The sequence below is a fragment of the Rhipicephalus sanguineus genome, chromosome 2 (assembly GCF_013339695.2).
Source record: "Rhipicephalus sanguineus isolate Rsan-2018 chromosome 2, BIME_Rsan_1.4, whole genome shotgun sequence".
NCBI lineage: Eukaryota > Metazoa > Arthropoda > Arachnida > Ixodida > Ixodidae > Rhipicephalus > Rhipicephalus sanguineus.
In genome coordinates, this window is record NC_051177.1 from 54,354,104 (window position 1) to 54,371,447 (window position 17,344).

The following is a 17,344-nucleotide window of genomic DNA, read 5'->3' on the forward strand; positions in this document are numbered from 1 at the left end:
TCTTGGCCCATCCCCCTTTGTGGGTAAGCGCCACTAGTGAGAGGTTATCATCATCATCATCATCATCAAGTGTCCCTTTTTGTTTTGCAATGGCGGAATCATTGGAGCCTTTAGTGTTTAGCCGCGACCATTCTTCTACCTTCGAGCAGCGATCACTAACGCTTTCACGCAGGCCAGACAAGCGTCGCCCTGCGCAAACAGCGATGTCGGACGCCAAGCCAGATGCCAAGAACGTGCCCACGGCAACCGACTTGTCCCGCGACTCTACCAAGTCTGTCGGGACCCAGACGCGCTCGGCTCAGGCGCAAAGCTTCTGGAGCATGTACTCTTCGGTCGTGGCGCGCCTAAGACACATGTGAGGGGTCATCACCGCTAGCTAAGTCACTACGTATTACGGCGTCAATGTTACGCCGTTGAACCTGCATGCCAACTGTGCTTACTTCGCTAGTTGGATGATATATAATCTACAGTACTCTCGGATTGAAACAAGACTTCGTTTGTTTGTTTTTTACTATTATTATTATAACGATTGCTATGAGCAATGGCAAATGATAACCGCGTCATGTCGCTGCAAATATAGCCGCTGAAAATAATGTTGGCTCTGATGTAAGTGTTTATATCAAAATTACGCCGATATGACACGAACTGTATACGCCGGGAACAAAAGTACGTGCATTACTTAGACCTAAATATTCGCGTTTCACTCTGTGAGTACTGTACTCGCGTTTGCTGAGTCCCTATCTCATGCAAATTGAAATTGATAATTAAATCTCATATGAATTGAAAATTCGGGGACTTGAAATCCGTGGATTTCGAATTTACTTCTGGAATGATAAATAACCAAGAATGATAAGTCTGGTATTTGATATATGACGCTGCATATTGTTGCAAATTGAAGTAATGACGTCACTCCAAGTGATTTGGGGGGGGGGGGGTTACGGTATACACAACGTACAGTTTACGGTATACACAACGTAATGTAGCAATGGTGGAATTATCGGAGCCTTTAGTGATCAGCCGCGACAGTACTTACAACCAGCGAACATTAACGCTTTCACGCAGGCGAGACAAGCGTCGCCTTGCGTACAGAACGAAGGCGAACGCCAAAGTAGACGTCAAGCTAGATGCCAAGAACGTGCCCTCGTCAACCGACTTGTCCCGCGACTCGTCCAAGTCGGTCGGGGCCCAGATGCGCTCGGCCCAGGCGCTCAGCTTCTGGAGCATGTACTCTTCCGTCGCGGCGCACGTAAGACCCACGTGAGTGGTCACCTCCACTATAGCTAAATCAGTGTCATTTACAAGGTCAATGTAGCACCATTGCGCCTGCCCATAAACGCCACTTGCTTCGTTAGTATTTCTGAAGGCAAGTTTACGAACGTTTGTGATGCTGGCAGTGAGACTCTGAAAGCGAAGAGAAAAATTTAAGCCAGCCCTGACGCTTTACACAGAGAAGGCTATACCGGCCAATCGCGAAGAAAAGCTTACGAATGGCTTACGCACTTACGGATGAAATAATCTTATAACACGCTGCCAAGTATTGGCGAAGACCACAGGAACGAAAGACACACACATATGATTCGTATCTTGATCATAAACTACAATAATCATAAAACTACCTAATAGGCAGTTTTAGAATTGCTTACCCAACGTTTGTTGCTACTGCGCATGCACCATTCGCTAACCAGTTGAATATGCACGTTATATTTCGAATATACTGTACGCACCCATAGGCGTGCGCAGGGTTACCCTTCAAGGGGGGCGAAGGTTCATCGCAGCGCCCCCCCTCCCCCCTATGTGCGCACCCTATGCCTATGTACGCACCCTTGCAATGCAACCGTACGAGCCTTATTCTAAACCTGCATGATAGCGAGTTTTAGGGCTCCCTACGTAGCGTACGTAAAGGCGTTGCCTACACAACAACGCCGCGTTCCACATAATGCGCATGAGCATAAGTTCTGCGCACGCGCTCTATGCAAACCGTGGCGTTCTTACGTACGCAGCACTAAAACTCACTAATCTCCAGTATCAAGATTGGCTAAGATTTTCTTTTACGAACGATTCTAGCGTAAAAGGCTCGTGTGAACCCTGGCCAACATGTACGATTGCGTACATCGGCGCTGGTGTTTTCTTTGCGCAGGAGATACTTCACAGTGGCCGACCTGGCATGTGCCGTGGCCACCATCCTAGCCACCGCAGTGGTCATCCTGAGCCTGGTCGGAGTGCTCACCACTCAATCCGTCATCAGAGAGCAGAAAGTATTCGTTAGCGGCCGCTTTGGCCGCGTCCAGGGACTCAGCCATAAGGTTCTTGGCCACACGGACGTGTACGCCTTCCTGGGCGTGCCGTACGCGTACCCACCCCTCGGAGAGTTGCGATTCCGCCGGACCTACTCTACAATCGACTTCACCATCGGCCAGGTACGCATATGCTTCACTTAACCCAAATATTAGACAGCAAACTTGAACAAATTCTGGCAGAATTTAAACTACATGATTGTCCAAATTATGCGAAAGCATTCACACAGCACACGTCCTTCGTTCAATTTCTATTGCGATCTGTTGAGCAAGATGGTGCGCTTGTCTGACATTGTGGCCATTATAGCCGAGAGCACACCGCTTCTTTGGAGATCAACAAGACAGGTGTGCGCACAAGATGCGCGTGGCTGTTGTGACCAAACGGCGAGAGCGTTGCTTTTTTTTTATTTTTTTTATTTAGTACATACTGCAGACCACATTGTGGTCCTTGCAGGACGGGCATACATAATTGTACACACAACTAAATATATACATATGTATATACATACACACATACACATACAAATATATACACACATATATACACATATATAAATGCCTATACATACATATTCAAAAGAAAGTAACAGAATTGCGATAGAATGCACATAAAAAAGGTACAGAAAAGTACATGTCACCCAGATCGTCACAAGTTCTACGGTGCGGGCAGAGAATTCCATCCTGAAATGGTCCGTGGAAAAAAGGAAAACTTATACGTGTCTGTCCTAGCATAGATAGGTGTTAATGCATCAGAGCGATGGTGCCGTGTTTGCCTTGTGGAAAGAGGGCTTACATAAAGGGAAGGATCGAGGATGAACTTATGGTCAATTAGATTATGTAAAAAATCCAAGCGGTACTTCTGTCTTCTTGATTCAAGAGAAGGAATCTCATTAGCCAACATTAGCTGTGACGGGGAGTCCGAACGTTTGTATTTCGAATAAATAAAACGAACCGATTTTCTTTGTATTCTCTCAAGTTTGTTGATATTGAGCTTAGTGTACGGGTCCCATGCTACGCAGGCATATTCTAGTTTTGGGCGGATATAGGTTAGGTAGGCGAGTAACTTAACGTTTGAAGGAGAATTTCTAAGTTTGTGTCGCAGATAAGCTAGTTTGCGGAATGCAGCAGAGCATGTGTTCTCAATATGAAGGTTCCAAGAGAGATTGCATCTGTTGTCGCCATTTGTTCCACAGCAATTTTCAACTGCCGGCGTTGTGCCGAGTAAAGGTACTAATTTGCTTCGCTTATAACCAAGGTGTGATTCCTCGTGGAGATCAAATCTTCTGAAATCATTTTGTAGGGAGGGGTGTGTGTGTGGGGGGGGGGGGGGGTAGTTAAGTGCATCAATGGCGCATGGACGGACCAAAGCAGGGCAGTAGCAGCCAATCAGCCGATATATGCTATCGTGTTATAGAGGTCCATGACATCAATCAATGGCGTAGCCAGGGCTGCCCCCCCCCCTCCGTAATTTATTTCTGCCATGGGATAGAGAGCACACAATGACACTCGACCACATTTACCTGCTCGGACCCCACTTCGGACCAAGGGCGTGCCCACCTTCCTTGACAAAAATTTCTGCCTACGCCACTGACATCAATAGATCGACTGAAAAGCCGAAAAGAAGCAGATGAAGGTGGCTTTCGCTTTCGAGTTGTCTCAGGCGGATGCATAAGGGACCCTGTGAGTTTTTGTTTATGACAGCGTTATAGAATGATTGACACGATCTGACGTTACGTTGTGTCGACCTTCCCAGGGCTTGGAGATTGATGCGATGTCAAGCAAGCCCGCGTGTGAGCAGAGCGTGCTTGACGACGATCCGCTGGCGGTTATGTCCGAGGACTGCCTGCATCTCAACATATGGACGACGTCGCGAGAGTGTCTCTCTTCCGAGTGCGCCGTCAAGACCGTGCTTGTCTTCCTACACGACGGTTCCTTCCAGGCAGGAGGCAACAGGGACCCGCTGTACGATGGAAGGTACAATACGTTAACGCCTTTATTTTTGCTACGCGAAGGTTCGCGCTATCAGTTAGTCTTAGCCATATGAAGATTTTTCCAGCATTTTTTGCGAAGTTCTGACGGAAGGCTGGAGACGGGCTAACAAGAGCAAGCATTTGAGTGTGCATTTCTATACATGCTTTATCACGCCGTAGGAGCCACAATTGCACAGCTCCTGTTGGGCTAATCTGTTCATAATTCTATGAAGGTGCGTTATTGAACCTCTGATTGCGTCAATGTAGCGGACGACCAGCCAATGGCAAGAAGCACCAACGAACAGAAAGGGCGGCGAACACAGTACAACGATGTTATATGATTGCCTAGAAGTATGATATGCAATATTTTTTGCTAAATTTGAATGAAAAGAAAGCCAACTATAGGCGCTGACCAAATCTTATTTAGATGGTGTTCTTTAGAAGCAAAATGCGGAGCACTGTACATTCAATGCTATGGGTGCGTTGCATCTGTGTTTAAAAATTACTCGAAAGAGTGGGCACTGATTTGCGTATAGAGGGCTGGCCACGAAATTTACAAAAGTTTTCGCGTAAGTGTTGCGCACCATTGGCCGGTAATCTTCGCTGTAACATTCTAGCTCAACGACCGTTTAGCATTTTCTCTTATGAACAGCTACAAAGAAAGAGCTTGCATTCTTGTTTTTCTTTCGAGTTCTGCAGGTACCTGTCCGGCCTTGGAGATGTGGTGGTCGTGGTACCCAACTACCGCCTGGGTGCGCTGGGCTTCCTGTACAACGGCAGCTCCGAAGCTCCCGGCAACGTCGGCCTCTACGACCAACTGTTGGCTCTGGAATGGACGCGCCACAACATCGGCAGGTTTGGCGGCAACGCCTCAAACTTGGTGCTTGTCGGCTACGGTTCCGGCGCGGCGGCGGCCGGCTACCTTCTGGTCAGCCACGCAGCCGGCGTGCGTGAAGCAGGCGTGGTGCCCAGGCGCGTTATCCTTATGAGCGGAAGCCCACTGACTAGGTATATATGTCTAGGCATTTGCGCGCGACGAGGTCGAAGTGCCACAAACAAAGAAACGTCAAAAGGTATCGAAGCACTAGCAGACACGGACGAGAAAGACGCAACGGGACGAGCGCTAACCTTCAGCTCGTCCCATTGTGCCTTTCTTGTCCGTGTCTGCTATCACTATGACATCTTTTGATGCATTTAACCAACTAGCCGCAAAAGCCACTTTGTGAAACAAGACGCATACATTCGTGTACAAGAAGAGTTCTCCACAATGTTTTGTTGTCACCTGAGGACGCAATCATAAAACTTATTTTGCCCCCTTTAAATTATGTCTATATTTCGGCTGGTTCGGGTAGAAAATTTCGTTCTAATGCTGTGCGAGCAAGTTTTACTTTTGCATGCTAAAAGGTCAAAAAGTGCTTATTTCGTACGCAGAGAAAGCTAGAGGGGAAGGGGGGGGGGGATTCAATCTCTACGGAACCTCCAGAGCTTCAAATAAACAGGAAGTACTTTTATCTTCCGATGCTGGGTGTAGGGGGGGGGGGGGGGCGAAGGGGAAGACGGCATGGTTATAAAATATTGTGTGATATGTATACAGTATTCCGCGTGGACAATGCAGTCTTGTGAGGGAATTGTAAGATACAACGTGTGTTATGAAACAGCCGTGCCTTTCTGCGCACCTTTGTCAAAACTTTGTTTCCAACTTAGGAGCAGGGTAAAGGACGAATATAACAGACGCTTTTCTGACAGCGCGTGCCTCCAATCTAATGCATTTCCATCACGAGTACACCTACTGCACTGTATTGATTTCGTTAACCGCGTATGCTCTGCAGTGATGGTTCCACACACACGCATGTTTGCATGGATTGATAGATGGACGGACGGAGTAGACGAAGTACTAAACGAAAGTGTGAATCTATCTCGTGGACTGTAACACGTTTTTAGTTGAATTCTATTCATTTCTTAACAATCGTCGCAGCGACTGGTCGATGCCCGTTATAAGTAAGGCGCGGCGTTACTGTTCCCCAATGACCAGCGACAGTAAGAATGGGAAATGAAAACGGTTACTACATAACGCGGCGTCAGAACGCCATAATTCAGCTCAGTTGCGAACTTCTCACTCAATTGCATTTCAGATATCCCGATAACACTGAGTTCGCGGGCATTCGCGTGGCTGAGCAAGCGAAGAGGATGCGCTGCCTAAAGGACGGCGAGCCGAACTTCAAGTGCATGGTCGAGGCGAGCGCGTCGCTGTTTGTCAAGACCGCCTTACCTCCCCTCTTCTTCCCCACTTTCACGGGACTCATTAAATTTCCTCCTCAAGATATGATGCACAAAGACGAGGCGAGTATTACAATTAACACTATAAACAATGCCACGTCGATGCTCGAGGACGATCTATAGTCCATCTCCTTCTCACATTAGCGCTGCATCGATGCACAGCAGGTGACGCGGCATGTTTCGTTGCAAGCGTCAGAGTCACGTCCGCGTCATGCTTATGTAAACATAATCTGGTGCTTATAGGCTCAATGCCAGCAGTCTCAAACACGAGGCCCGGCCCATACATGACTGTCTTCATCTCATGTTTTTTTTTTTTTTCTGAATAAGTATGTCCATGAGCTACACAGACATGACTGGTCTCAAGTATTCTTTTCGTGAGGCAACCCATGCGGTCACCATATGTTGAAACATAACCGTGGAACAAAAACACTATTTCAGAGTCGGTGGCCAGATTTAAGCTATTCTGGAGACCAGTATCGGTGTTTCTCGAATCCTGATTCGAAGTCCCCTTCAGAAATTGCTTATAACATGAGATGTGGGAACGGCTTTCTTGCAAATGGCAACGTTAACTTGACATCTAGCACAAGACACCTCCACCCCCCCCCCCCCCGCCCATGCTTCAACCTTCTTCACTTTCACTGCCCCGGCCCTTGCGGGACTGCATTTAGTAACTGCATGGGGCACGCTGACTGAGGTCAGTGTGATACCCCCGCTCTATGGTGTACGCCAGGTGTCTCAAACAAGCGGCCCGCGGCTTGACAAGGAATAAAATGTTGGCAACTTTGCTAAATGATACTCGCATTATTTACTCGCCCTATCGCGATTATAACGCTTTATTCGGGTGAGCTACAGAGACAGGACTGTTCGCAAGCATTTGTTCTTTGTGAGGCACCCCAGGCGGTCACCATGGGTTAAAATGTAACCGCGGAACATAAGATCTATATTTCCCAATCGGCGTCCAGATTTGAGCCATTCTGGAGACCAGTATTGATATGTTTATCGAATTCTGACACCAAATGAAATCACCTTTAGAAATGATCCATGTATGTCAGATATAGGAAATGCGTTTTTTGAAATGGCTGCGTTTGGTGGCTTATCCATCTGCCCTTTCTGCCTACAAGCTCAACTCACAAAAACTGCATGTGGTCTTGTGAGCTGAGCTTGTACCGAATTCTTAGGTTGTTGCCGAGTTCGCTTTTTTGGTCTGAGCGTCGCAGGATATGGCGGTGCAATAACTCTCAGTCTCGCAGAGCGTGTTATCGTGTAAAATCCTCTTCCGGCATACACGTTCTTGTAGCAAGATCAACTGTTCGAATTGTAGAACGTCTCCGGAAGCGTCCCGAGTGCGAAGGACGCTTTACTATTTCGTTTCACCATGGCCAACTTCGGCTGGTGACTTGGGCGGAGAACGTCGCAACTAGGCACTGCCTGTACGCCACAACCGGCAGCCTGAATGCCACCCACAACGCAGCTTTTTAATTTCCTTTACTCTGGACCTTCTCATTATTAAAGTTTTCCACCAACACCACCATGGCCTGACTGAAGAGGCGCACGGGCACTCCAGGGAACCTCACGCGTCTCTTCAGACCGGCCATGGTTTCACAAACGTGACGTCGTCTATCACGACTGCGGGGACGCCGTGTCTCTCACACTAAAACACGGAAAGAACTTACGCAAACAACTTTCGCTCACTGATCTTATGTTTTCACAATTTCTTCCATCCACACTTCTCGTTCGGAGTGTCGCCACCAATGGCGCCAGCTACATTCTTTGTACAACAATTCGAACTTCTGTGTTCTTTGGGTTCTTTGGATTCCATATTGCTTTTTCACACAAGCTCCCGCGGCTTGTCTCTTCTCCCCAGACGCGTATAACTGACGTGGAGGTTCTGCTCGGCCACATGAACGACGAAACGGTGCACGCCGTGCGCGCCGCTGCGGACAGTGTCGCGTCGTCCAACGAAGCAAGAGTGGCAACCGCCGAACTCTTCGACGCGCTTGGCCTCAACAGTTCTGAGATTGACGCCGTCATGGCGCGATACGGAGAGGTATGGCATACGCTACACATTCGTGTAAAGACAGTGTAAAGACGAAAAAGGCAATATTTTTTTATGCATGGAAGACAGAACTCATTGTTGACCTGTTTTTATTTGTTTTCGATTTCAGACTTCAACGCATTTGCTTCCACAAGATTGAACTAACAAATAGACTAAACATATATGCTTAGATAACAAATTCAGCCACAGAAAATCACACTGTCTTTTATGCATTTGCCTAAGACGACCCGAAGGCGAAAGCCATCTTCTTTTTCTTCTCAGTCGATTCTATTGATTTCCTCCCCCCCTTCCCCCTCCCCCCCGTCCGAAAGCTTTCTGCACCCTACGTGGTTTTGCAGTGCCCCCGAGATCGGCGCGCCTTTGACCAAGCGACGATATCATGTAATAATGTCATTATGTTACGCCACGCTATGTGAGTCACAAGAGCAGATCGCAGCTTAACGGCTGTTTTGAGACCGTTAGGAAGCGGGGGGAGGGGGAGCTCAGTTATATAGTGGTATTCTCTCTCCTGATTGTGAATATCCTTACATATATTGAAGTTAGGTGGCGAATTGGGCTAGTTGGAACATACTCAACATGTTCAGCGCAAAAGAGAACTCGAAAACACAAGGAAGGCCACGACACAAGCGCTGTCTAACAACTGAAAGTTTAATGGAAGAAACATGTCATATATAGGCATAAAGAAAAAAATAAAAAATCTTATCCCCCACCAGGCATGTAATCACATATGCTGTAGATATGTAATCTCAGCTTCTGTGAGAGCGACTGAAGGCTGGCTCACGCATCTGTCTCTTGCTTTTATAATTTCAAACGCTTCAGCGATTTCACGCGTGCGCTGGTCCCTGTGCCTCATCAGCACAGCGGTTTTGTTTAGCTCGGCTGCGCAACCGCACTGCCGGCAATGGAGGGAAAGATGCGTAGATTGTGTACCTTTCAGAGAGCTAGCGTGCTCTCTTAGACGGACGTTAAGACAACGACCCGTCTGCCCAATGTACGCACCGCCGCATGACAAAGGGATGGAGTACACCACTCCGCTCGCGCATTCAGTGAAACGCTTTGAGTGCTTTATAGAGCAACCTTCAGTGCTGTCAGCGGCCTGCCCCTTCTGCGCTCTTTTTTCAACTCTCGCGCACACGCTTCCTATCTTCTTGCCGGCGCGAAAAACAACATTTAAGTTGTTTAGACAGCGCTTGTGTCGTGCCCTTCCTTGTGTTTTCGTGTTCTTTTTTGCGCTGAACATGTTCATTACATATATTACTGACTGGCTTTCTTGAACCGTATATCCTTCCGGTTCACTGTACTGGACGGAGCGAGGCAATGCATACGTAACCCATGATTTCATGATCTCGCCAGTGCAGTATAGTTCCAGGCTTAGTGTAACGCAGTTTCACGGCACCACATTCGGCTTGTGCAGACATACCGCTGGGAGTCGACGGAGGTTTTGCAGCGGATTCTGGGGGACCTGCTGGTCGCGTGCCCTGTTCGCGATTTCGCTAAGCTGCTGGACTCGGCGGGCGATAATCGCGTCTTCCGCTACTTCATCTCGTTCACGGGCAATGGTCTAGCGATCAAGGCGGGCGACATGCTGCGGATGGTGTTTGGCAAGCCCTTCTTGCACCCGCTCGAGCACGACAGCATGCGAGCCGCCAGTGAGCAGGTCATCAACCTTTGGACGATTTTCGCTAGGACAGGGTACGTCCTGACGCGTGTATTGCTGTGACCATTACGTGTCCTCGTTCGCGAAATTAAACCTCACTATTTGAAAGCAAGGTGCGTATGTACACCCTTGCTATTTTTAAGTAATATCTCGCGAGCGCTGACCCCTGCATATGGATGCGCTTAATATCAGGGGCGTGGCCAAGGGGGGGGGGGGGGGGTTCAACCCCCTCCCCTGAAGATTTTCAGTTTTGCTGGCGTATATATATATATATATATATATATATATATATATATATATATATATATATATACATATATATATATATATATATATATATATATATATATATATATATATATATATATATATATATATATATATATATATATATATATATATATATTTCGTGTGTGCGGACAATCCCGGAGTTTTGTCAAGCTTTAACACCTCTGCTGTTAAAATTCAAGGTTGTACTATGCGCGGCAATATGAAATGAAGTGCCCATTAAAGGCTCTAGCACAGATTAACACTGAAACCCCATATCTCACTGCTGACACTTACGATGTAACTCTCCACAAAAGATGATTTTCCTTTTTTGCATTTTATTTTTGTCGCCAGGAAGACAAACACCTGCTACTAGTACTCTTCTTTCACAAAACGCATTTAAGCTACAGTTGTTCGTGAGCGCAAATACCAACCAAATAACGTTTGCCAAGGCGGTCGGCCAAGGCAATGAGTATGTTTAAAATCAAAACGTTTTGTGCATCTGGCTTCAGATATCCCCACTGATTTCAGGAGCCCTTATATCATATATATCGAATACAGTAAAACGAACAGATAGATGTACTAACGACCGTACGATATATCGTTTCCTCTGTTTCGGTGTGTGTCTAATCGTTACCATATATATGTGTAGTACCAGAGTCATTCAATTCTCTTTATGGTCACGAAACTGCACCGTCACGCTATGGGCGAGCTTCATACGCTGCTCGAAAATGCCGCAACGCGCCGCCGCTGCGCCACAGAGGCGATCGTCTGCGCCGTCCGCGTATTGAAATACTCGCGCAGTGTGAGACAAGCTGCTGGATATCATATGTTCAAGTTAGAGGAAACGCTGTCGCAGGACTAGGATGCCTAACAGATGTTGCGTGCCGGGGTGCCGTTCCGCCTACAAGGGAAGCAAAAAGGTGTCGTTGTTTTGTTTGCCGTTAGACAAGCAGCAGCGCGAGAAATGGAAGCGGGCCATACCGCTGCAAGAAAGCGGTGATAATGAACTTTGAGTCGAAGTATACACGTGTGTGTGCGAACCATTTCGACGCCTTGGACATTATCACTGCGTGTGATTTTAACATCAACGGCGACTCCGTGTCGCAGAAACGCGACAAACGAACGCTGAAGGCTGACACCGTTCCAAGGATTTTTGAAGGACTTCATTGGTATCTCACAAAGCAGAAACCTCGATCTCGCTCATCTACAGTGCGACCACCATGCAAAGGACCACGTGAGTCACCCTGTGAAGAGCTCCGAGCGTCGCCGACGCCCTGTTTAGACCGCACCGTAGTGCGTGTCGTGCGGGAACGCCTGGCAAGAAAGGGACCAACGGGGAGTGTAACTGCGCGCCGATCACCTGCTAAGTGCTGCACTGCTCGGCCCTGTCGGCTAGACGAAAACAAGTCATATCGGTTGCGCGCCAGAGTGAAAGCGAAACACTATTACAACGAGTACAAGCTGTTATGAGAGTCAAGTGCAACTGTCGCCGGCGCACGCAGCGAGCGAGCGAGCGCGCTCACCCACGTTTCTTCACTATCGAGCTTCCGGACCCAAACAAGAGCAAGCCTTCGAGCCCGGACGCCACGGATAACTCGCTTCAATGTGCCGAATGAGGAATAACTACGAAGAACACTACCAGCGTTAACAAAAGTAAACTGTTCGTCAGCGGTTATATTCCCGTTGAGTTACCTGCCACAACTACGAAGCGATACGAAGTAGGCTTCGCTACGTCGTCGGCACCAAGCGGGCCGGCGGCCGGTGTGAGTGCGTTGCCGGTGCAGGTGAAAGAAACGTTGCGTAGGATATGCTTCACAGAGAATAATGTCTTCTGGAATAAAGTACAGGTCAAACTGTGTCCTTCTCTACATGCCACAACTGTTGTCAAACATCTAGCGTAAAGGCGAGACGAATCAACTTGCGGCCGGCGGCGTACAGCGAGCGACTTACGAGCATGGTGAAACAGCTGTGCCTGCAGGCGGCAAAAGTCATACAGAAGTCCCCTGCTACGGCGTTCGTAATTATATATCTTGATATTCTGTCGTTAACCCCCGAATTTTCCTATTTTTTCTGCTGATACCACCGCGAGCTGCATGTTTTAATTGAGCTGTTTTTTTTTCCTCCCGGGTGCTCATTTTAAAACAGAAAACGCGTTCAGAAGTGTATTTATGCATGCTGAGTGCTAGAAGTAAAAGCGTGAAAGCAAAGCGACCGTTGCGGAAGTTTAGAAAGCTTAAACACCGAGGCTTCCCACACACAACCCCAGCGATAGCAGCGTTCGCATCGCCTCTCAAGCACAGCTGCGCTTCTGGCGGCGGCCGCTGGCTCCATATGAAACTGACGCGGCAGTTTCGTGACCATAAGAAGCATTGAATGACTCTGGTAGTACTGACGACCATTTGTTTCCGCAGGAACATCCCTGACATCAGCGGACTCATCTTCGGTCGATACAGCTTTCACGTAGCCCGCTCAGGGAAAAAGGAAAACAACGTTTTTGACGGTCGCAAGAAATACTGCGAATTTCTTAAAGAACTCGATGTCCAGTGACGCATCATTTGAACGGGAGAGCGAAGACGTGGCGTAGTCGAGTTCGGGAACTGTAGAGTGCTTACTTCCATTTGGTTTTCCGAAATGTATCCATACCTCAGTCAGCACGTTCGCGCTCTGAGAATCCGTATTGCGTCTAAAAACAATAAAATGGTGAACTATTGCAGCATAACATCTACCGCATACCGCACTGAGAGAAAGTGAAATGATGGAATAGATTGGCGAGTGAAATATGCGGTACCCTGAGCGCACACGCATACCAGTAAAGTGCCATGTGATTAAAGGAGGCAGCACCGGCCTGTTGAGTTGAAAAAAATAGGGATAAAACAGTATTACAACACACGCGCTCGCGCGCACACACGCGCAGCTGAGAGAGGGCACAAAGAGAGGGCTCTCTGTCCTGCGAATGTCTGGCCGTATTAACGCAATAGCGTTAAAGAGCCCGTGTCATACCAAATGCGGCGTCGGTGGCGTTGGTTGTGAATGAAAAATCCCGATGGATGCAAAGAATAAAGTGTCAGGGTACGAGCTGAAATCGAACCTAACCTGCACCACAGACACCGTCAGAGGCGGGGGTGATCCATTGCTGCCACCCACGACCTGGTTGGGTATCCTGTGCTCTCAGCCGTAACTCTGGTGATAGCGCAGATGTTAAGGTTTCTTCTCAAAAAACGTTTATCATCTGTCCCTCAGGACATATGTTCGTGAGCCTTGGTATGTTTGCAGAGCAATAAAGCTATCGCATTCCGTGCGAAACTTAAGCGCCCTCCAAGTTTTTATTTTCAAGAAACATGAAGCCGAGCGTATGGCACGGCTTAGCACAAACATGCACACGTTTTTGCGCTATGCGCCAGCGCTCGCGACAACACGCATTTTATTCCCTGTGATATCGAGGCATATAAAGCGCTTATCGAGTACCAGTGACCAGGGAAGCCAGACTCAATCGCGCATTTGCACACCGGTCAAAGTCAAGGTCCTTTTTGCTTCCTCAAGAGCGTCTTGCATTCGGCGGCGAACTGAACTCCTGGCTTGCCGCAACGGGTTCTGTGACACCTGTGGGTGATTTCTTCAGCGTCCAGCACAGGGCCAGTATCCGAGTTAGTGAGACGTGATTGGAGCAGTCAGACGAAATTGGTACCCTCGTACGCGTCTTCGGGAACGATACTGGCGGTGGCGTTGAGAATCCAGTGCATGAAGTGTGAAACGCTGGCGTACACCCCTGGGTAGGCAGCCGAGCCGCAGCCAACACCGAAGGACACGACGCCGACCAGTTCGTAGTAAGTTTGACCTAGACGATCCACGTTCACAACCAACGGGCCACCGGAGTCGTGCTGCGGGGACAAAATGCAGTTATTTTTCAGTATGCTTTCAGGCACCAATAGTGCACGTCATGTGATCGCTTGTCTCTTTCCTATAGTCGGTCACAACCTCAGCATAAATGTAAGCTTTAATCCAGAACAATATTCGGTCAAATGTAAATTTTGTCAAGAAATGGCGGACATATTATTTGGGCATGCCCACAGGCACCCCGAGAGGGCCGAAAAGTTCAGAATGGGAGGCAGTGGGAGACCTTGCTGCTCAGCACGGCCCCTGAGGACCAACTCATGGCCGTCCAGCAGGCCGAGGATGCCGCCAGAGGCCAAGGGTTTCTGGCCGCCATCTTCTGCCCCCCCCTCCCCCTCCGACAATCTGCCAGCAACCAAAATATAGGTTACCTCTCTCTCTCCGCCCACAGCGATGCTGTGGGCGGAGATTCCGTAGGGCTCTATCCAATCACATTTGCTCATTTCCGTGACGTCAAACAATTTGCACAGATTTCAATTAGGTGATTTTCCCAAACAGACGCATGTTCATGTTGCTGGTTCTCGGATGATATCTTGAACATTCTGCCCAATTTCAGCAAAGATTCCGACGTAGCTGCTCAGTCAAACGTAATATTTTAATTAGGGACGATGAACTTTTTATTCTAGGTATGCGTAGTAGTGTCTCTAGCAGCGAAAGAGTACTTACTAAGGTTAGAAGGGAAACCACCTAGCACGACACTCTTCCCCAGATGAACGGCAGGCGCGCCGCAGTTCTTGGGCGGAGCTTGTTTTTATTCTTGGGGTTGTAACGGACTATAGTAAATCTTTAGCATCGTCCGAGAAGCACACAATAAAAAAAAAATGACACCGTCTGGTCTTACCTGGCAAGCGTCGACACCACCGACCGTGATGTTTCCGGCGCAGACGAACTGCTCGTTGATGCCTTGCGGAAATTCGCGGTCGTAGCTACCGAGCGAGTGATACGCTCTGTCGCACGCGGCGTTGTCCACTAGAGGGACCTGTGCTTCCTGAAGTACGGTCTGCAGGGTGCCACCTGGGTGAGTAAAGCACCAGCGTTGCGACTTCTGCAGTCCTCAAAGGGTTCTTTTTAAAGAACTTTCCTGGTCACGGCTCGCGTTATTGTGACTTTTAGTTAGACAAAGCTGCGCTTCCTCCTACAGGACTGCAAGGTACATTTTTCCCTTACGTTGTGCTTTTACGGAAACTTCTAATCCTTAACTCCGCTTTGCGCCAAATTAAGGTACACGAAGACGAAACGTGCTCAGCGCGTCTTTCTGTGTTCTGTCTACTTTAATTCTGCGCAAAACGAAGTCATGGATCACCGATACTATAGCCCAGACCCTCTCCCTACTAAGAACAATTCTAGCGTAAGAACCTTTCGTGAGTACGGACGCTATTCGCTGAACGCAGCATGCTTGTGAGGGGAAATGCAAGCGATTACTGATAGCCGACATATAAATTCGTCTTCGAATAACAGAGAGCTGAGCTAGTTGGTAAGTATTCATTCTAAAAAGACAGGGCGTGCAAACACGGACACAAGAAAGAAGTCGCACCACCACAAACGCCGACACAAACGCCACAAATGTTGTTTGTGGTGTCGTTACTTTCTTGTGTCCGTGTTTTCACGGCCTGTCTTTTTTAGAATGTGTAAATTTGTCGCCTATTAATCAGTAACAAGATATATATTTCCTATGCAATAACTACCTGGCCAGCATTGGCGCCGCCAAGGGGGGGGGGGTTAACCCCTTCTCCTACCCCCGAAGTTTTTGAATTTTGCATGTGGATATATACACACGCACGAACGTACATGAACACTACCACCCCCCCCCCCCCCGCCCCTCGACCGCCCGCTCCCCAAAAATGTTTCTGGCTACGCCCCTGCTGGCCAGTCGGCTTTCCGTCAAATCCTTTATTATATTAACAAAAAGTTTGCGAATTCAGCCTCATATATTCAACGAGAAACTTAGCGCAGGACACAGTCGAACGTCAGGCTCGAATCCGTGTAATACTTGAAAACAGATTTCGTGTCTTCTCTTATGTCACTGTTCGTCCTCGATGACTTACCAAAAGAGTTGTGTCCCCAGCCCAGCACTGTGGCAATTCCTTGCACTGTCAGGGCAGAATCGGCATCCGGCAAGCAGGCGAATGGCTGCGACACGCCTCTCTGTCGTGCTTGTGTATCCAGCAGCAACAGTGCGACGTCGTTGTAGTGACGCCTGTCGTTGTAATCAGGGTGCACGAGCACCGAGGCAACGTTCCTCTGCACGAACGTGGTATTGCTCGTGTCCGAGATGTTGACACCGCCAATTCGTGCGATGTACTTGGTGCCGTTCCTGCAGCAGTGGCCAGTCGTTAATAATAAATGTAGGGATTTTACCTCACAAATCCACGATATAATTAAGACACGCCGTAGTGGAGGGCTCCGGAAATTTCGACCACCTGGGGTTCTTTAACGTGCACCTAAATCTAAGCGCACGGGCCTCTAGCATTTCGCCTCCATCGAAATGCGGCCACCGTGGCCGGGATGCTGAGAGAGAGAAAGAGAGAGAGAGATTTGCTGGCAGACAACCTTCTGTAGCAATGAGACGAAGTGCACAGGGGTGGATTTTTTTTTATGGGGGGGGGGGTACCTAGGTGCATGATGGAATGATACCAGAACCTCGCCAGAATGTTTCAGTTGGTTTCTAGTATATAAAACTTTCAGTCGATGTTGATAGTTTTCTTCATTAAGTGTAATTTTTTTTCGCCTGTATTCCATTCATATACGGTGTGGCGTGCAGTCGCCAACAAGAGATGCCTCTACGTATACCTGTCCCGAAGTCCTGGGCACCGCGAACATCACTAAGAGCATGCCACACTTCAGCCGGATATATTCGAGGCGCTACCGAAATCTGCGATGTGTCTTTAGTTATTGGAACAAAATAAGTACAAAGACGGTGTTGCGTCGG

The 17,344-nt window shown here is 48.2% G+C and overlaps 2 protein-coding genes across 2 annotated transcripts in view; one reads left to right on the forward strand and one right to left on the reverse strand.

The window, feature by feature from the left end:
- The first annotated feature begins 203 nt into the window (after positions 1-203).
- LOC119381597 (cholinesterase) lies at positions 204-13,071 on the forward strand. The gene is made up of 9 exons (XM_037649371.1): positions 204-355; positions 1,063-1,257; positions 2,138-2,417; positions 4,048-4,268; positions 4,964-5,272; positions 6,397-6,604; positions 8,406-8,588; positions 10,012-10,289; positions 12,936-13,071. The coding sequence occupies exons 1-9, from the start codon at positions 204-206 to the stop codon at positions 13,069-13,071; spliced, it is 1,962 nt and encodes a 653-aa protein (XP_037505299.1).
- A 744-nt stretch (positions 13,072-13,815) lies between these two features.
- LOC119382972 (uncharacterized) overlaps positions 13,816-17,344 on the reverse strand; it is a 34,434-nt gene continuing 30,905 nt past the window's right edge. The window contains exons 17-19 of the mRNA XM_037650912.2: positions 16,461-16,729; positions 15,257-15,429; positions 13,816-14,402 (exon numbers count right to left, since the gene is read on the reverse strand). Of these exons, the coding sequence (XP_037506840.2) occupies positions 14,193-14,402; positions 15,257-15,429; positions 16,461-16,729 (652 nt within the window). The 3' untranslated portion in view covers positions 13,816-14,192. The remainder of the gene's footprint in view (positions 14,403-15,256; positions 15,430-16,460; positions 16,730-17,344) is intronic.